This window comes from Neopsephotus bourkii, unplaced genomic scaffold (assembly GCF_033783945.1).
Source record: "Neopsephotus bourkii isolate Nb327-2 ecotype Australia unplaced genomic scaffold, CSIRO-AGI_Nbou_v1 NB_1655, whole genome shotgun sequence".
Lineage (NCBI taxonomy): Eukaryota > Metazoa > Chordata > Aves > Psittaciformes > Psittacidae > Neopsephotus > Neopsephotus bourkii.
Window position 1 is genome coordinate 3,106,816 of NW_026902129.1, and position 21,278 is coordinate 3,128,093.

A 21,278-nucleotide genomic window follows, 5' to 3' on the forward strand; every position below is an offset into this window, starting at 1 on the left:
AGAGTCACTGCAGACAGCATTTTCATTATGACAGATTTCAGATACGTCAATAGCCTCAGTGAGAAACGATGCAGTTCTGTGTGCCTGGTGGCTTTTTCTCCTTGTTTCAGTATCAACTTTTTCAGCTCAGTGTGGTTCAAAATCCTATCACCACCCATTCATAGATTTACACCACTTACAGGAGGTAAGTGCTCAGAATTTATTATCTAACATGAACAAATTGAGCAGGGGAGGTACAATTTTCTTTGTGAGCATCAGCATTGATTTCCTGAGCAGCAGCCCATAACTCTCAGCATGCAGGTGTGTTCTTTTTTATTGTTCCAACCCAGGAGGAATGTCTTTGCTTTCCAGCACACAGCTGTTTGCATATTTAAAATATACCAATTTTTTCAGTCTTCATGATTTATTGAAGACAGAGGTATAGTGTACTTGATTGTCGCAATGGAATTTCAGATACAAGCACCTAGAATTAGTCACAATGCCAAAAATTGGAATGGATTGGAAAACACTTTATGCAAGAAATGCACCCAGAATCCCAGAATCCCAGACTGGTTTGGGTTGGAAGGGGCCTTAAAAAGCTCATTCAGTTCCAACCCCTGCCATAGGCAGGGACACCTCCCACTAGAGCAGGTTACTCCAAGCCCCATCCAACCTGGCCTTGAACACTGCCAGGGATGGGGCAGCCACAGGTTCTCTGGGTATTATGTGCCAGTGCCTCAGCACCCTCACAGGGAATAATTTCTTCCTAATGTCTAATCTAGATCTCCCCGCTAAAGCCATTCCCCCTTGTCCATCCCCCCACAGGCCCTAGTAAAAAGTATGTTCTCCATACTTCTTTTGTCCCCTTTAGGCACTGAAAGATGCTCTAAGGTCTCCCCGGAGCCTTCTCTTCTCCAGGCTGAACAAGCCCAGCTCTCTCAGCCTGCCTTCTGTGCTTTTGTTTTTGCAGTAAATCACCTGCATATTTTACACATTCACATTATTCACACACTTCTTCACATATTTCCAAGGACTGCACATGTAGGAGAGCAAGGAAAAGAGCCATCTGTGTGGAGTGAGTGTGATGCAGGGCAGTGGCTGGGCATGGCCCAGCACAGCGCTTTTCTCAAACACAGTATTTGTCACCAAGGAGAGCGTCCATCACATGGTTGTAGCACTTTGAAACAGTCAACGTAGAACGCTGTGTCCAGCAGTGACTCTGCACATACTGCTGATGCATTGACAGCCAGTGCCCTTTTGCATCTTGTGGTGAATCCAGGTAACACACTACAGCATGAAAGAGCTAGCCTTATATATCAAATATATCCCTTGCATTGTACCAGGCACTTGAAGCAGAGAAAAGCACACGTGGGTGGCAGGAGTGCCTGTCCTGCTCAGTGGAATGAAGGGTGGAGCATGAGTGACCTGAAGTGGAAGTCGCAGCCATCCTGACATTATCTTCTTTTAGTAGCTTCACATATAATGTGCTGCTGTAGGCATAGCTGAAATGGATTTAAACAGGGAAGAGATGGCATAAGAAAAAGCTGGCATCTGTTAAATTATTAAGCAAAATAATTCTTTAAGTGTTCATCCATCAGACTTTTTCCTACGGGTGTATAGACTGAATGTGCAGTTAGAAAAGCAGAGTAAGGAGCAGAACAAAAAAGCAGGGTTAAGGCCACTCTTTGCACATGTTGTCAACTTCTTGCCCTCTCATGGGCTCTGATTAAGCAGCATGAATTGTAGAATTGCTGAGCCATCCCTAGATATCACTGGCCACAGCCTGCTCTTCACTTTGCAGATCAGTTGCAGATTTTGGCCGTGTCCCTGTTGCCCTAGTTTCTTCGCACACATTGTTTCAAAGAAAAGATTGGGTCAGATTTAACCTTACTGGGCATCTGATGCTGTATGAACTTCTAAATGCAGACTCAGGGTGGTTAAATTAGCAGGCTTGCAATGCAGCACTGACTTGAAGAGAAGAAATAAAAAGCATGACAGATGGGAACTGGAGTGATTTTATTTCAGCAACACCAAGAAGATCATTACACAAGCCATTTATTTGTTAATGGGTTCAATACGTGCCTGGTATTTCCCAGCCACTTACTTTCTGAACGTCTCTTGTTATGGCCACGTAATAGCTATACTAATAGTCTGCACATCATGTTACTCCCTTCTGTAGTTTAGTAAATTATGGGAAGACCATCAACTGTTCAGTACACTGCACTAGTATAACCATGTATGCTTTTGCCTTTGACATTCTTGCATACTCCCTTCTGCATCAGATTCCTGAAAACCAGTGCAATTCCTGAAATTATACAGTGGGTCTGAGGGCAAATATCGTAGTTTTATTGAAGGAAGGAAGGAAGGATTCAGAGCTGTGGAGTGCACTTCAGAGGTGAAGGTGATGATAGACTTCTGAATGAAGTACCTCCTGCTTCCTCCCTTCTGAGAATTACCTGCAGTGATAGGTCATGAATCTGATTGTGGGTAAAGACCAACTAAGTTACTACAGGTAGTTTACATGGCTACATGACACACCTTTCTAGCATGTATCAGTTCAGAAGCTGCAGAAAGATTTGCTTTGATATTGTTTTACAAAATAGATGATTTCTACGCTTTCCCCCTGCATTTATCAGTTCGATTTGTTGCTGCCAATTTTGTCCACGTTGACCTAAGTCTCACTGGGTGGTCTGGAGGCCTGCTAATAGGTTAAAGAGAACGTTGTATACTAGCCATTTTTCATGTGTGTTTGACTGTTATTTAGTGAAAGCATCATTTTTACTTGTCACAACCTTGCATTTAAAAAATGCACCTTTCAATCAGGAAAAAAAGGAACAAGAATGCTGCCAGGGTGAATCTCTCCAGGATCCAGCTGGTCCAACACCCATGACCAAGGTACAAGAATCCTGCAGTATATGGGCATGAAGTCATCTAGGTCAAATTGGATATGTCTGCAGAACCATCTGATGAGACATAAAGAGAAAAGGGCCAGGGTTTGGTTTTCCTTACTCTGTTACGTTTCCAGGACTGCTTAATCCACATCGTGGCTTTACTGCCATGACATTTTCACCAAGTGCCCTTTCTTGATGTACACTGGACAGGCTAAGGGGAATAGCTGTTGGAAAAACCCGTGTCCCTGTTGCAAGTGGGGTGCTTGTTGACTGCAAGTCATTGTAGCAGGGAAATCATTTTGGGCTTATCAATTGCACACTTTCTGTTTCCCCAGAAATCAGAAGACATAAGTTAATATGTTCCCTTTTAATTAGGTCTAGAAATAAAAGGAATCTTTGCTTTCCTCAAGTTTGCATTTACTGTTGTTCAATTTTCTTGATTAATTAATTAATCTTAATTAGATTAATTAATCTGAATTAGTTAGGATTAGTGAAGACGGAGATGGTAAACTCTTGATCTCCCAGTTAGCACTGCTTATAGCTTCACCCTGTTTCCTTTTCCTGAAGTTCTCCTGAGGTGCTTTAAAAGCATATGTATCAATCTAGAAGCACCTCTGCTCTGGAGGCAGGCTGGGGGAGCTGGTCTTGTTCAGCCTGGAGAAGAGAAGGCTCTGGAGAGACTTCCAATACCTAAACGGGGCTACAAGAAATCTCAAGAAGAACTTTTTACAAGAGCATATAGTGACAGGACAAGGGGGAATGGCTTTAAGCTGATGGAGGGGAGATTGAGATTAGGCATTAGGAAGAAATTCTTCCCTGTGAGGGTGCTGAGGCACTGGCACAGGTTGCCCAGAGAAGCTGTGGCTGCCCCATCCCTGGCAGCGTTCAAGGCCAGGTTGGACAGGGCTTGGAACAACCTGCTCTAGGATCATTTATGTTGAAAAAGGCCTTTAAGATCATTGAGTCCAAGATGTGTGATTTTGATCTGCATCTTCTCTCACACCATTTTTAATGCAAAATGAGTTTTTTCTTGAAGGTGTAAGAAAGTATTTTCAGGAGCTCTTGATATCCTCCAATACTCACAAGTTAAGGAAGTTCTTTGTGTGTTTATATAAGAATATAGGAATGGAGAGGAAATTTTGAGTGTGAATGATAACCATGTGGTTTTGTGTAGGAATGTACCTGGGGTAGAAGACTTTTGAAGCAGGAACAGTGTTAATTAGCTAAGAAATTGGAATCAGTTGGGATGAGATGTACCAACTGGTGTATCTGCTGGTCTCCATCACTCAGTAATACCAGTGCAGTGTTTCTGGGAGGACATTGTGCTTTCATCAGGACAAGAAGCCTGCATTCTGGTAGTCATTGAAATCATACTGACACTTGTTCAAGACTAGCTGAGTTAATGCATGCATTCTAATTGGTCAGATTCTAATCTGCGTAACTGTGATCCAGCTTTAGTACCTCCAATTTCATATTAGATTTTTTTTTTCCTGTCTTGTTCAGCTTTGTTGCATAGCGTTGCTTTTAGACATCTTTATGATTCATCTCAGGTTTGGGTGGCAATGTGTTATCTCTCAGGTATATGCTAAGAATTAATGTTTCCTGAAAGGGTTAGAAATTCGTGAATGGAAGTTGTTGTCATAGTCTTTAATCTGCTATTAATTCCTCTTAGCTGATGAGACAAAGCAGAGAGAGGACTTATGAGCAAGTGTTAGTCATGCTGAAGAAGGCAGTGGCCAGGTTTCTGACTGACATGTGTGTCCAGGAAAATCAGCATATTAAATCACAGTCATTCGACTTGCATCAAGAAGAAATTACTCATGCTGAGACAGCAATGCAGATATTAGCTGAAGGACAGCAATGTGGATAAGCCTTCCAAAGAAGTTGAATATATTCTAAAAGGTGTACAGGGAGAAACATGAACTCAGTGCTTATTTGAAGCAGTGAACTCTTTTAAGAGCTTACCATGAACAAGGCAAAATAAGCAGATGGAGCTGGGGCAGATAAAAGAACTTGTTTTGTAAACCCCTTGAGATACTTCTGTGATGATATGAAAATAGGACAATCAGAAAGGTTGGTAAGTACAGTGGAATTACTGTATTTGGGCTTGTTTTCAAAATACCTGTGATGCTGTAAGAGATTAGTGACTTCTAAAACAATGCTAGGGTGTCAGAGGGTAAACTTACTTCTTGAAGGTGGTGTTTTATGTAATAGTGTCTGCCACTGCGTCTCAGACATGCTGCTAAGTGAAAAGGGAAGAAGAAGCTTCAACAGCAGGGAGAGATGCTTAAAAAGGTGTGGCTGTGGTTTTTTCAGTCTATGGGTGTAGATCATGGTAATCTGAAAGCCAGATCCACTGGAGTAATAGAGATCTTCCTGCCTATTCAGTGGGTCCTTCTCTCAAAGCCTGGGTGAACTGTTGCTCAAATATAGGCTAGATACAGTTTGCTTGTCATTTACATTGTGTTTCTTTACCTGGCCATTTTAAATGACTTACTTAGCTATAAAGCATGATGCTTTGGACAGCTTCTTTGGGCTATGATGGAAGTAAGTTATAAGAGTTGAATAACATCTCTAGGTTTTTTGCAAAGGAGCACTGAGATATATGTGGGGTCTTGGTGGGTTCTTGATGCACTGGGCAGGCTTGCACTATGTTATAGTCAGAGCTGTAGCCTGCAGATTTACAGATGTAAGGGAAATGTTGAGGACACACAGATGAGAAATTACCCGAATATATCAGTGCTGTGCAAAAGCAAAGTATAATTTTACAAAGCTTTGACGCAGTGTTAGAGGAATTTCAGTCCTGATTGGATTTTCAGTAACCAAGGATTTTCCAGCAGCCAGTGTAAAGGAGAAAAATAACTCACTTTTCTTGGAACATTTCTTTTGTTTCCTTGTCTGCTTTCCTTTGTCCTGGGAAGAAGGGAGAACAGGAGGAAGATTCTGGGTGAGAAGAACGTTGTTGTAATTTCACAATGCACAACCCTTTATAAAAGCAATCAGTATTTAAAATCTGTCCTGAAATCACTCATACCCTCAGATAACCTATACAAAATCAGCAGTTATGAATGCAGTGCTGACTGTGACGTGAGCTTGCACCCAGTTATAGCATGTGGATTTAGAGGACATTTTGGATGTTTATTGCTTTCTACCATGCTTCTCGTGTTTTCTACTCTTACCTTTCAGTTGTACATTTCCCTTTTTTAATGTTGATGATTCAGCTTTTAGGTTTATGTTTTATCTGAATCTCAAGTATATCCTGGATTGCCAAAACCCAGGTGATCCAAAAACATATCTGTAATGTTACACTGGGAAAAGGTTATGACCAGGGACAGCTAAAAAAAGAAAGCAGCATTGCAATTTATATTCATCAAGAGGCAACCTTAATGCTTCAGTGTCATATTTCAGGTTTACATTTCCTGGTTTCTGAGAGCTCAACAGGATAATCCTGTTCCCTTAATGTTGTTTTGCTGATGGAATACAGTTATATAATATTACATACCTTTCTAAATCATTTTTGCTATAATTATTACTTGTATGAAAAAGATTAAGGACAAAGGAGGTTCAAGTGGGGACATTGATGCAGGTCAGTATATCAGCAGGTGTATATAAGAATATTCTTCAATAGGATTTTGAACTCTTAATCCCTGAATATCCTGAGAAGCCTTTTCCACTTCCTTTAAATGTTGGGGGTTTTTCCCAGCTAGCTAGCTGGATTCTCAGACAAGCACGTTTCCATCCAGACTGAAAGCATGCAGCCCCTCCCCGCTTAATGTCACAGAATCACAGAATAGAATCATAGAATCATTTGGGTTGGAAAAGACCTTTAAGATCATTAAGTCCAACTTGGCAGCTAGTGCTGCCAAGCCCACACAAAACTGGGTCACTAAATCTCTCCAGTGTAAATATCTGCAGTTTAAAGACAGGCTTAAATTCTTACATCTATAAAATCTGATGGAAAGCAACTAAATTGTTCTTAGACAGTTTCCTTTTTAAGTCAACAGGCCTGATTTTTATTTACACTGAGACCCTTTTTGCCTTTGTGGAAATCCAGTAGGACTTTGTGGTGAACATAAGTATAAAACACATTGGTTACACCATATGTTGATATTGTTAGCAAAGGACCACCAGCATTGCTCATAGTACTGAACTAATCCCAGGAAATTGTTAAGGTTTAGTTCACAAAATATATAATGTATTATATTTCAGGTGCCAACACATTTATGACCTTTTGTCTAGCAGAGTATAACTGTACTAGGACTGTGATTCCAGAGGTGAAGTGTTTGAGGGCAACCAGTATCTCTTACCACAGAGGTGATTTAGCTGTATGGGAATAGTTAAGCCTAATACTGGAAAAGTCTGGAGATGCTGGTAGTTGTCAGGAAACCCTGGGTTTTATACCAATCTATTTATTTCTCTTTTTTTCCCAAAAGGATCTAACTTACCTTCATCAGCACAGAGGTTTGAAAGCTGCAGCCCTCAGGTTTGAGTTGTAACAAAGCTGTACTGATCATTGTTGAGGTTTGGGGGAGGGCTTTTGGTGTTTGGGGTTTTTTTTAAATGTGTCTGAAGGAAGGAGGAGAATTGTATAGCTTACAGAAGAACTGATGTATCAAGGCTGTATGGAGACCTCACACCAGCCTTGTGATCTGCAGGAGGATGCTGGAGAGGGGTTCTTCATCAGGGACTAGCGATAGGGCAAGGGATAATGGGTTTAAACTTAAACAGGGGAGTTTTAGGTTAGATACAAGGAAGGAATTCTTCCCTGTGAGGGTGCTGAGGCACTGGCACAGGTTGCCCAGAGAAGCTGTGGCTGCCCCATCCCTGGCAGTGTTCAAGGCCACTTTGGGCTTGGAGCAACCTGGTCTAAGTGTGAGGTGTCCCTGCCTGTGGCAGGGGATTGGAACTAGATCATCTTATGGTCCTTTCCAACCCAAACCAGTTTATGATTCTATTAATTGTTTGCTTTCCTTACAGCATTCTCCACCACTCCTTTCTTTGTTTTCTGCTCTTCTTCTGTATAGACTTGCCTTTTATATTTTTCTCTTTTCGTTTTCTACTTTTTCTTTCATTTTCTAGTTAATGCTTTCACATTTTTGTTGGCTGCTTCCTTTCACAAGTTTAAATAACTTCTTGATTAGGAAGTCCAGGAGGTCTTGACTTTAGAGCTTTTACCCTTGAGAGGATGCTCCAGGATTGCATGTTTATTTTTCAGTTGTGCCTTTGAGGGTGAAGAATGAAGGGGGAAACTGCCCAGTCTGTGTCATGACATCCTCACTTTCTGTTCTGAGTGGTGCATCATTGATGGGGGATCAGCACAGGTTGCTTCAGTGTCCTGCAGTTCAGGGATATATAATGCCACTGCAGCAGAAGAGGATAAAATATTAATGCCACAAAACCAGTGGCCAAACTCTTCCCACTTTCAGAGGGGTCAGAGTTGACTTCTGTTTTCAGCAGTCATCCTTTGTGTCTCTGTAGCCTGGTAGCACAGCCTGCCCCAAGATGGGACGGGAAAAGTTAGGTCTCCTGTTCTTCTCTTACCATCTGGTTAAGGGGCATGGTCCAAGGAGGTGACCTGAGTCAGACCTGCTTCTACTTAGCCCAAAGGTTTGGATGCTGACAAAGAAAGTTTTATTCCTGCTACTGGAAGAAAGAGAAAAGCAGAGTGAGAAGTGCTGCTGGAAGGGCAGCCTTGTGGCAGAGCATCAGCCTCTGCTCACCATGGCTTCCAGCAACAGCCCAGCTCTGCTCCCCTCTCTTTGCCCATCAGAGCTCATACAGCTGCAGGCAAGTGAGCGTAGGGGCTGCATGCACAGGGAAAGAAGGGGGGGATGAGCTGTTTGCCTGGCAGAGGTCAGGAGTGTTCCTGTGGGGATGAGGGGCAGATGTTTTCTGCAGAAGATACCTGCAGGGGAGGTAAGGCAAGGGGAGAAGTCTGGGGAGCAGGGGATATGGAGTTTGTCTGGGGATGGGAGTCCCTTCTGTATGAGTACCGAATGAGGGCGGTGTGGTTGGTGTGTGTCGTATGAGGTATGAACCTCTGCATTGCCTTGCTCTGTTCCACAGAACGGTTTCCGAGGGTTGACTGAAGTGTTTGAAATGAATTCTACACTGATTTCCATCAAACCTGACACATGCAACAGAAAACACCTCCTTGCTGATAAGACGTGATTTATTTATTAAGAGCTGCGAGAATTGTATCATTATGCACACTATGGTTAATGACGTGTCTGCAGTGACAGCACTCCTGCATTTAGTTGACATCCTTTTCCCCTCCTGTCGTATTTAATGACTTTATGTTCAGGAGCCTTTTGCATTCAATATGCAGCAGGCCAAATCCTTCAGGAGGCTTTCTTTGGTGACCAAATTGCTGTAGCAAATTCAGCTGTTACTGGAGATTGGATTTTGTAAAAGCTGCTTCCCCCCAGAAGTCTGTGCCATACTTCAAGTTTTCTGTAAACACCCCATCATAGTCATTTTCAGGATGAGTGGCCCCTGTTTGCTTCATCCTTTAGACTGGTTGTTGCTCTTACGTACAAGGAGTAGCAGGGACAGACCTAGATTTGTTCAGTCTTTAGAGAAGTTTAGGTGGGTTGTAGTGATGCCTTTAATGCTTAGCAGGAGATTGTAGGGAAGGAGGAGGCAGACTTCTCACAGTGCATGGTGAAACAGCAGCAGGCCATACACACAGGTTCCAGTAAGGGATATTCTGATTAGACCTCAGGAGTTTGTTTTTTCCTGAGGACAGTAGTCAAATGTTAGCACAGGCTGCCCAGAGAGTTTGTGGGACTTCCATCCTTGTAGATACTCAAAGCTGAACTGGACAGGGCCCTGAGCAGCCTGCTCTGAGTTGGTCCTAAGTTGAAGGGTTAGATGACTTCAGGAGCTCTCATCCAACACTGGTCTATGGCAGTTTGATTACAATCAGTATTGCTACAAGCCTGCTTCGCTGGAGGAAGCTGTTGACTTTTTGAAGCCTGTTGCTCCAGAAAGAAGCAGTGTAAGAAAAACAAAATGATGAATGCTGCAGCCAGCAATAGCTAAATAGGGAAATAAAAGTAATTAAAAACAGGAAAAATTAAAAACAACCACCACACAGACAGCCCTCCACCTTGGTTTCCTGAGCTATGGTAAGTAGTTTCTGCTGGGTTTAATGGATCTCCCAAAGATAAGACAGGAGAAACACAAGGTGTGCATAAGGCTGCATTAATTAAGTGACTAGATACTGTAAAAAGAAAAACTTGGGGGTTTTGTCTTCTCAGCTTCCTAGGTCAACATAACCAGAAAAATGCTTTGTGGAGCAAAATGTTTTATTAGTCATTCAGCGAGATCGAGGGGCGCTTGAAGTAGCAGAGACATCTCTCTGCTTTTTAAATCAGACTGTAAATCTCTGCAGTGGCTTCGTTGCTGCCTGAAGCAGGATCCAAGGTCGAAAGTAAAGAATCTGTAACTCACTACTGGAAATAATGGTATTCATAGGGAATCGATGTTTGGGGCGTTTGTTTAGAAGAATGGGCATTGTTCACTGCCTTGCTGCTGCTTGTATGGCATGAAGGGTCATTGACTCGATTCTCTTGTCCAGAGGCTTTGACAGCAAGACTAATGCATTGAGCCATTCTTCATGCAGAGCTTAGCTGAAGGATATGGTTGTCTCTCACACGTGTGTTTCTCATCTGCATATTGTTCCAACCAAACTGCATTAGAAGACTGAGGAATTTCTGAAGCTCTAACTTAGGCTGTCTGGAAGTACAGACTGTTGCCTAACACAGTTTTTTTCCTGCCTGCTGAAGACATCATGGATATGTAAGAGTTTAGAATATTTTCACTACATATGCCCTACAGTTTGATCACTCTCATTTCATAGTGCAAAGAGAAAAGATGTTAACAGCAGTTTTTTAGTTCTCCGTGCAAACAAAATGTGTTCTTGAAAAGTTTGACTTTGGAGTCTACGGGAGCAAGTCTTACAGAGAATTAAAGGATCCAAGCAGTGCCCAATGGCCTGTCTCACCTGTCAGTGACAAACCTCCCAGTTATTTCAGGGGGCTGTAGGGCCTTGCTTAGCTGTTACCAATACTTACAAGCGGTTCTTGTTTTCAGGGTGCTTAAGCACATTAATATGTGTATGGCCCTGTCAGGTTTACAAGGCCAGTCCTGTCCTGCATTAGGCAACTGCCCTATGTGCATCTGATCATAAACCTAAATTTTCTTGAAGGCTTTTCTTTTCCTGGATGGTGGTAACTCTGAGAAGCACAAAGCTGTTTAGCAACTGCAAGGAACCTTCTTCTCTGCTAACTCAACCAGAGTTTGTTTTGCACATCGGGGCTCTAAAGTGCTGTCATCCTTGGACCACTTCAAACTTACTGAGAGACCTGTTAGCTCTCAAAGGGTCATTGGCATCAAAGAGCATGCAGCCTTAGAGCCCACGTGTGAGCAGTTGGTGAGATACGCTGCAGGAACCAGTTATCCCAGAAGTATGCTATATATACAGAAAAATTGGCTGTTGCTTCAGTATAGTCCAGCCATTACCCAGAAGGCACAGCCCAAAGCCTGTCCACATGCACGTGTGATTGTCTTTAAGTATCTGAAATTCTAAGGGTTTATTTAAATGAAGTTTCAAAGAGTGAAGGAAGATCAGAATATGTAATCAAAGCTGCTCCTCTGCTGCCAAAGGATAGCTGAAGTTTATTAGGCAGAACTGTTGAAATAATTAAAAAGCTAAATCTAATAAAATTTTGGAAGAAAAAGATATTGGACTCTGTGGGAGGTACTGATTTGTTGCCTCAGTCCTCGATTTTGTTTTAATTGGAAGTGGTTGCTCTTAATATTGCTATTCTAGCTTGCGGTTATGCTGAAATAGCATTGTACCCACATAGGGTAGCTTGGAGAATATGAAAGATCTTCATGCAAACATGGAGATCTCATACACTTGGTATGTGCTGTCACTGACTGTCCTCTTGTCATAAGTGTGTCCCTTCTGGAAGGGACCAAGCAGGATTTTTTCGTGGTAATTTAGTTTGGCTGCCAGGGTTTGCTCTCTGGAATCTGCTGAAAGAATTCATTGCATTTTCAATGGGGAAGAAACTGTTTACTCATTTTCTTGCTATCTTTCTAAAGGGTTTCTAGGAGAGCAGTTTTTTGGAATGAAAAACTTCTCTCTCCTGGCAGTCCATGAAGTAATCAATAAACAGAGCTGCAACATGAGCAGTGTTCAAAATGAAACAGGAAGCTCAGGTTAGGTATAAGGAAGAAGTTCTTTACTGTGAGGGTGCTGAGGCCTGCAGCAGGTTGCCCAAAGAAGTTTTGAATTTTCCATCCCTGGCAGTGTTCAAGGCCAGGTTGGACAAAGCCTTGGGTGACATGGTCTAGTTTGACGCGTCCCTGCCCATGGCAGGGGAGTTGGAACTATATGATCTTAAGGTCTTTTCCAACCCAAACCATTCTATGATCCTGTGATTCTGTGAGGCAGACAGAGGGAAATTACCATATGCCCACAAAGGACAAATTCTCCTTTTAATTAGGGAATGGCATTGAGAGTGTATTACAAGGCTAGAAGAGTGCTGACTGTGACACATGAGGCAGACCCTCTGTGTGTGGCCACAGTCCTTCAGGGATGTGAGCTGGCTGCAGGGAATCCAGCAGGGAGTCAGGCTGCTGCTGGAGCAACTGACTGCTCATTGGAAGCACCTGATAGAAAGATAGCCTGGTGCCAGCATAGTGGCTTAACCAGCTAACAGGATAAGTGGAATATATTGCATTCGAGAGCTGGATAATTCTGTTAACAGAGTGAGGGTTGTAGCTGAAGCACTGCCAGTAATTAGGACTAGGTTTTCAAAGTGGTGCCTGGGATTATAGCCTTAATTCTGTCAGTGACAGGCTCAGGACTCTGCTCTTTTCATGATTTGTCCATTATATCCCAGTGTGCCCTGTGTTCCCAAGATGTGGCAGAAGTCAAGTGATGGAGAAAAAGGAAGCATTTCTTTAGTGTCTATTTATTTAGTCGGTTTTTTTCCCCAAAAAACATTTCTTTTTTAAATTCAGCACTTGGGAGGAAATGGGAGTATTCACCCATTTGCAGATCTACTGAGGAATTCCTTCTTTAAAGAGAATGGTAGTATATGAATCGTGGACTTGGAGTGATATCTTACATTCTTTTACTCTGGAAAGGTGCTTCACTGCTGAGCTGTGGGAAAGGAAAGGCTGTGAGCCTTTTAGTACTTGTTTAAAGAGTTGTCCTAATGTTAGGAATTCAGTGTAATAAAGAGGACAACCGTAAAAGCCTAACAGAACTAGGTTAGGGGAGAGTAACTTTTTGACACCCGTGCCATGTACACACGTCTGTTATAAAAGTAGCTCCAAGGTGATTTGAACTGACATCAGCAAGGCTATGCAGAGTGAAAACTGGTACCCTGCGTTGTGCTGGGCAGTTTTGGACCTGTCTTATGTCTCAGAGGAGCTAAGGGATACAAACAGATGGAAGGAGACAGGGCCAAAGCATCAGCTGCTTCTTCTGCTCCTGACCATTGAATTCAGGCTGTTAACCTTGTTTCGTTTGCTTTAAATCTACAGGCAGATGTAGTGCTCTTGAAAAGCAGAGAACAGGTAACTGGAGCTTGAAACAAGCATGGTACAGGCAGTTACTAGACAGCCTGTCTATTCCTCCAGCTGTGGAACACCACATATTTACCTCTGACACATCTAGCAATACTTTTTCTGTATGCTGCAGCACAATTGGGGGCTGAGTTGATGCTGTTTTTCACTTGTGATCTAATCAAGCACAGGTTACAGCCTTCCCTTTTCACAGTGCTCTCATCTACTGCTTTTCATCCTCAGAGCTGGCGTATACAAACAGAAAATACTTTGTTGCTTCACTGTTGTAGTTTCTAGTGTTCTTTCACTTAGACTTCAATCTTCCATACAGATTTGGACAGCACTGCTTAGAAGTGAGGGTCCATCTGAATACTTCCATAAGTTCTTAGGTGTGCTATTTTAAAAAGAAGCTCTCGTGAATAGATAGTATGGTTCAGGCTGGAGCTTTGCCAGTTTACAGTACCTGATTAATCTGCATTAACTATTACTGTAGTTACAATCTGTACTGTCAGTGTAAAATATTCTAGGTTTTAATTAGTACCTTCTGAAATTAGAACTTGATTGGATTGAGCCATTAGGCCACATCCATGATATTCACCATATAAAGGCAACAAATACAAAGAGTGAAGTGTTGTTTTTAATATCATTGAAGTTTCCTCTGGTTTAAACATAAGAAATCCTGGCCTATGTGAGATAGTTTATATCAGTTATGATCATTAAATGTTACCATTCTTTTGCAGCAGAAGCTACTGATACAGAGCATAAAGACTGAGGTGTGACAGTGTTTTTTCTGTGCTGTGCATAGGAAAAGGAGTAAGTGCTTGTATTTGTCAGTTGTGCATGTCTACCAATGGTAGACCATGTAATAAAATCATATTAATCCTGCTTCATATCAGCAGGACTTTTAAATCAACTAAGTTGGGCTGCACAATATACAAGCATGCTAAAGGGATTTAGTGGTGCAAAGCGTGTTATATCAGCGTGCTGCACTATTGCTGGTCAGTGTGATACCCAAAAGCAGATTTTCTAAGTGCAACACCAGACAAACATGGTCACAGCTTCTTCCAGACCTACTTCACACTGTACATATGTCCAAAAGTATTTGCGTCATCTTAACCTAGAGGTACATGGAGGCTTAGTAGGGGTACCCCAGGTATACACTGTAAGCAGTTTACATCCAGGAGCAAGAGTGTTGTCCTTGTTACTGTTCCACGCAGATGGGTGAAGGGTAAAGGTATTCTGGGAGATAGTTCTAATTAGCTGTGAGAGCTTCTGTTTCTTAGCTTCTGCTTAGACAAATTTTTGGTGATGCACTTGGAATTTTGCCTGAGCAATAGCTGATGGATTGTAGTGCTCTGGGGTTTCTCAGGTTTTTTTGATGTTTTATAACACATGCCATGGCTAAAGAGAAAGCAAGTCTCAAGGGCTCCATTTGCTAGTGTGAAGTTGCCTTCTTTCTCATTCAGGGTCACATAACTTCCCTCTGACATTCGCAGGAGCTACTCACAAGGAAAAGTGATACTAGGACAAGACTTATTATTTTTAGCTTTCAGTCGTCTCCTTCTCTCTTCTTTTTTCTCTCTACTGAAAAAATGATATGTGCTACCAAACATGAACCTTTTCCTGAGCTCAGCAAGTCCCGAGAGGCTTGGATCTGGCCTCAAGTACCTCCCCGTGTTTCACAGGTAGCCATCACAGGCTCTGGCATTGTCTTCTGCCATGTTTCTGTGGCTGGGGAAGTGTGAGCAGACCAGAAGATTTTACAGTGTGTGTTTACTGCAGAATATTTTAAAGGAAGTGCTCATACATCTCTAACTGCTTGAGTACCTGCGCTCCCATCAGTGGCCATGGCACCAGCTGTGGATACAGTCAAAGAAAGCAAAAAGGGGTTTGATGCTTCAGGAAGCCTTCAGTTTTCTGAGAGATTCTGCTAGGCTTGAAGTTGCAGCTCACATCCCATGTCTTCATGTCTGGATAGGATAGAAGCATATAATAAAAGCATGTTCATCCTGTTTTGTATCAGCAGGACTCGTAAAATAATAAGGCTGGGTTGCACAATGTGCAAACATGACATTATAAGCTGAAAATATAAACTAATTCAGACTGAGCTCTCACTTCAAGGGCATAAAGGAACACCAAAGTTATTGAGGGAAAATCACATTTGTTCCTTTTTGTACCAAGGACTTCAAGTCCATAGGATGTCAAATGAGAAGATCAATGTTATCCTTCTGTCAGCTATATTTTAAGAGGCAGTTGAGAAGATAGAGGGGTTTTATCTCCCAATGACTGAATTCAAGGCTTACTTACAGTGACAAAACTCCCAATGTAATTATATTGTAGCCACTAAAATCAGTCTGGATTTCTTTCATGATAAATGGCAAGCAGGACGAGCTTGTTCACTTCCCCATCCCAGTCCTCAGGACATTGTGAATCCCAGTTGGTGTGGTGGCTGGCAAGTATTGGTGACCATGCACCCTTGTTTGTCCTGCCCTGCATTAAGTGCTGTTAACCTTGTCCTCACTACTGGGGACAGTCTGGTATTGCATTAGTAAAACCAAACTGCAGCAAATAGCTTTTTTATTTTCAGAAAAGCAGGGTTTTGTTGGGAGACTTTGTTGGGAGATTTTTCTCCCTTCCTCCTCCTCCGTTCCTTCTGACTCCAAATGCCAGTGTTAAAGTATAATCACTTTCCTGACCTTCCTAATAACCTTCACTGAGTGTGTCCATGCATAATCGTTCCTTCCTTTGACATATGGTATCTGCCTGCTCTTAACCCCTCTCTGTCACATGCCCTGCTGTGCCTGAGGATCTGTATTGTGGATGAGAAGGTGCAGCGTACATGTAGGAAGAGTGGCAGACCAGTGCCACCGGACCACTGGAGGACAAGGAACATGGGACAATGCTTCACAAAATAGATGGATCCTTTGTTGTTGTTATAGGGCTGAATGTGTGATTACTCTCTTTGTATAATGCCAAGCTTGGCCAGTATAGGCTTGGCCGTGTTGGTGATGCTTTGTCTCTATCGGGATTTGTGGCAATAGTCTAGTGTCTCAGTACAATCTACTGATGTAGCCATGGCCCCATAAATGGTCATTTAATAGCAACATACTTTAAAGTTTGGAACAGGCTGGACTCATCAGATCCACCCCAGTCTGTTCAAAGCACAGACTGTTAAACTATTCGTACTGATTCATGGTGGATCTAAAACCCCAGAGAAGCATTTAAGGACTGAGAAAAAGAACATTTTGCAAATGTGCACATATCTAGGTCGGTTGACCCAGTTACTGTCCTGGACAACATCCTGAGAAGACCATTAGTAGTAAGCATTAAAGGATAATGTGTAATAAATGTCAGGCAGTGACATAGTGGGAAAAATACGTCTTGGCAAGGAAATGTCGTTTCTTGGTGCAATCACACCTTGGGCTGGTAAAGGTTACTGAGCTCTTCTCATCAAACTCTCCTAGTCACATACAATATCCTGATTTAAACATGTCTCTATCCAGAAATCAGTGCTGGTGTCAGTGAGTAAATTGAAACCTGCTTAGGTGAGAAGGCCGAAAGTGCAATTGCAGCTAATTAGCTGTGATCCAATACGGATGTTTCTATTAGAGTTTGCTCATAGTCCCACTCTACTCACTATCCTTTTTCCTGTTTAAATAGTCTGTGAGGAACAAAATGATTATGACAGTCAAGTCTAACAGAGCCCACTTTTTTTAATGGTGTTTAAATTCAACATGATCTAGGCCTCATCTGTGCCTTGACCTGCCAGCTGTGCGTGTTGTTTAATCCCCGCTAGCTGAGCTGTAGTGCCCCCTTGCCCAAGTTTTGTGCTCTCTGGGGGCAAAGAGCAGCTTGTTTTCTAAGTTAAGCTTGAATACACAATATTTAATATACTGAGCAGTGAGTCACAGCTGAGTGGGACTTCAGTTACTGTTTCCTGGCAGAAATTGGAACTTCACTGCATAAACGCTGGTTTTCTTTTTTGCCTGAAAGCCAAATGACAAGAGTGGTGAGAAGCTGCAGCTTCCCAGGCACAGACCACCACTTGGTTTGACTCCAAAGTCAGTGAGAAGTAGTAGTAGTAGCAGCAACATCTCCCTTCTGAACTTGGAGCCTGACTCCCAGTAGCATCTCCTCTGTTCTGTTCAGGGAAACAGTGGTGAAAACTACTGACGGTGGGGTTCTGCTGATGCCCCAGGCACTTGCTCAAAGCCTTCCCAGATCTGATCACAGCCAGAAGGCAGCCTGGGTCCCAATTTGCACAACAGAAACCCACTAATAAACTTGTTGAGCCAGAGATTAACGTTAGAACCTAAACCGTGGAGTACAAGAGGTCATCTATTGATTTCCACTCCCCAGATCGCCTGCAATGCTTTTGCACACAGTATTAGTAAACTTTAGGAAATCTTTCTCACTTGTATGTAATAAGCTTTCTGGAACAAGCTTTTCTATGGCAGTAATAAGGTGTTATAAAGACAGAAGTTGTTTCTAGAGGTGAGAGCCACATCCCCATGCTTACACACTGCTTTTATCTCCTGTAATTTTAGTATAGCAGTTTCTCTACCAAAAAGCAGTTCCTTTTGGGGAGAAAAATTGCTGTATTAAATTATAGTTGTATATTTGTATCATTCTATGTTCTTAAGGAAAAGCCTTCAGGAAGGGATAACTTAAGGCACTAGTGTTTAAATTATTAGCTGGATAAAAACATAATTTTGGTTAGTGATCATCTAATTGATTCTTAGCTGTAAAACTAAGAATCTTTTATAAAGACAGTTAGTAAGCCATTTGTCTGTTCAAGAGTTACTGGAGAATACACACTCTCACCACAATTTTTCTTCCAGCAGATTTTTAAAAGCATCACCAATGAAGATTCAATCCAGGGACAAGGAAGTCGGAGACTGATAAGTTTTTCATTGTCAGGTAAGTTACTGCTGAAGTGCAAGTTCTAAGCCCAGAGAGTGGTAAACTGCAGTTACTAAAGCTTTTCATGTACATGTGTATCTATGTATATGTATATGTATGTATTTATGCATGGATTTCTCCCTGTTGCTCTAGAAGTGAGGCTGAGACAGAGAATTGTGATTGTTGTTGCATAACTGTCTTCCTTCAATTAGAATTATGTGTTGAAGTGTCTTATTGAAGTAGAGTTTTGGGGCCACATTAGGTTTTCCTGTTTACAATTAAATGTGGTGCCATACATGTAGGGAAAACAAGATCAAAGGCATACGCTTTACTTATGGAGCAAAATGGGGTTTGTGGTAGTCCTCTGTTTCTTGGAGAGCATGTTCCACCATCTTGGCCGAGACCTGAGGCAGATCCATGTGCCAAGGTGCACAAGCTTGTCTGTGTTGCTCAAAAGGGACTCTCAGACTTCCTGAACCAGAAGACTGCTGTCCTCTGAATTTTCTGAAGAATGCTCAGCCCATTACTTGGCATATCACTGCAGGTTTTAAGGGCTTACTATAGTTCCATGAAGCAGCTATGGACCATTTGATTTGGCTTTGGTAAAAACAATTTGTAAATCACTTGTGTAGAAAAAATCAGTTTGTCAAAGGAGAGTAGTTGTGAGCAAGGTTCTCATTTTGAAGTCTTTTGCTTGCTACTTCATTTCCATGGGGTTTAGCTCCTGGAAAACAAACAGCAATATGCTGAACATGACTTGAAAATTCTTGGGGGAAGTAGTACAGAGGAGAAAAGAGTTACCCTTGTTCAGAGATTTTACAGACTTAGGCCTTTCTGTTTAAAATTCTCCATCTGGCCAGCATACCATTACATGATTGGTTTGGCCATGTGATTTATTTCAAGTTTCCCTCCAAGCTGTATTAAAGTCTTCCATATCTCTTCAATATTAAGAGTGCAAGTCAGTTCTTTTCCAAACTAGATATCCAGTGTGTTTCTTGAGAGGCTATTTATGCTCTAGGCAAGTTGGACTGACTTTAGATGGGGCTCTTTTAACACTTATTTTTCCCAGGCTGGACACTGGGCATCCACCCAGTTATTCAATTTGATAAACCCACAGGTTTAGCTCAGCAGAAAGAAAGGAGTAGTTAACTTTTTCCTGTTCTAAAATAATCTTATATAGAAATATTGCTCTGATTAGTAACATTTTTTTATTCTCTCAGGTTCTTTGGCCTAGTAGACCAAGAGATACTAAGAGTTGTAATCTGTGAGACTGCTAAATAATGTCTCAGTGGGCCCTTTTACTAACTAAACTATCTAATTTACAGCTTAATTCAAAGTATACAGAGACTATATCTTGTGCTACATTTGGAATATCTTATTCTAATGTTTCAGCAGCAATTCATTTACATTTCTGTCACGTCCATATTGACAGCATCATCACAGCCAGGTATTTGAAAGGCCTTGAGCTCACAGTTATTTTATCAACAATCTTTGCTACCAAGATGGCTCTATTTCAGTCTTTCTGAAATGAACAGATTAACACTTCACAAGGATTTATTTATTGCCTTCTTGCTTAATCAATACAACAGCAAGAAAAAAGTTGTTGTCTCTTATTGCTATTCCTTTATCTGTTACACTAGCTAATAAAAGCTAAATCAGCCCAGGCCTTTCAGAGGCATCAGAGTGAACTGGGATTGCTTTGTGCTTGCACTGCTGTCACAGCAATAACCTCTATATTGTCACTGTCAGCTCATATAGACTTCTTCATGGCAGTATCTATATTTTAATATACTCTCACCTTCAGTCTTATTACTTAGAAGTTAAGTTTCCAAGTTATGATTGATTTAGTTGCAATTAAGGGGGGAAAAAAGTGTAAGCCCATTAGTCTGACCAGGGACCATTGCATTAGGGGCTGCACTACCACAGAGCCATTGTGCCCTGTACAGTTTGTCATCTGAATAATGTGAAAAGAGCTATGCCTTCCACCATAGCAGTTTTAAAAAGAGTAAGTTATTAGAATGGGAGAGAAAAATCTCGAAGTAGAACAAATCCCAAGAAATGCTGAACAACATCAGTCTGTTTCAGCAGACTTGTACAGCTTGCTCTGCTGCCTAGGCACTCCAGTGAGGCCCTGTGATAATGTGAACTGTGCAGAAACAGTTTCTTTGGTAACAAAGTGCTTAATTCTTTCTGTAGTTTTGAATATTTGGTTGGACAAAATACAACTGTTTTCAATGGAAATTTTGCCTGAGAAAAGATAAAAATGTCAAGCAAAGACAAAAGTATAAACCGATGCTTCAAGGGAAAAGGAGATGGGTGACTTCTGGAGAATAGAAATAGCTGAGAGTTTGCATTTGATCAGTAGGAGGTTTGTTTTCTAAGTGTTTGCTTCTTTGGAGACTGGAAGTTGGTGCTGTGAAAGATTAATTCAGATTAATAGGTTCTCAAAGAAGATAACTTCCTATGATTAAGCCTCTTAATTGTTTATATGATGACTGTATTGTTATAGCTTTTGTTATTAAAAATACCAGGAGAAATCTTGTAAACCTGGTCTAGCTAGATTAAATACTGTCTTTAAGGAAAGCTATGCAGTCACTTAGCATTTACTTTCCATGAGTTTTCTGCTGTTACCAGTGAATGTCACACTTCTGATAAGGCAGCTGAAAGTGTCAGAGCTCTCATACATGAAGCACAGAAAGAAGAAATGTGCTAAGCTTCCCAAGATGCAGCAGCCACCTCACTGAAGGCTCATGGTTTAGCAGCAGTGTAACGCATTCGCTGAAAGCCCTTGAAACCATTCTGTTGACTGGTATATTTAGAAAGTGTTATCATGAGGTTTGCATGATATGCCTGCTAGCTGTATGTTGCATCAGATAACTGTTTTTCAAGCTTTAATATTTCACCTATCTCATGTGATTG

At 41.7% G+C, this 21,278-nt stretch overlaps 1 protein-coding gene across 9 annotated transcripts in view; it reads left to right on the forward strand.

Moving 5' to 3' along the window:
• Positions 1 to 21,278, forward strand: part of HECW1 (HECT, C2 and WW domain containing E3 ubiquitin protein ligase 1) — a 245,356-nt gene that overhangs the window by 132,757 nt on the left and 91,321 nt on the right. For 7 of the 9 annotated variants that reach the window (XR_009728710.1, XM_061374940.1, XM_061374938.1 and 4 more), the window contains one exon: positions 18,299 to 18,377. Coding sequence is in view for 8 of the 9 variants with exons in the window: in XM_061374940.1 (XP_061230924.1) it covers positions 18,299 to 18,377 (79 nt within the window). In the remaining variant the exon portion in view is untranslated. The remainder of the gene's footprint in view (positions 1 to 18,298; positions 18,378 to 21,278) is intronic. The other 2 variants (XM_061374939.1, XM_061374943.1) reach the window with 1 other exon arrangement.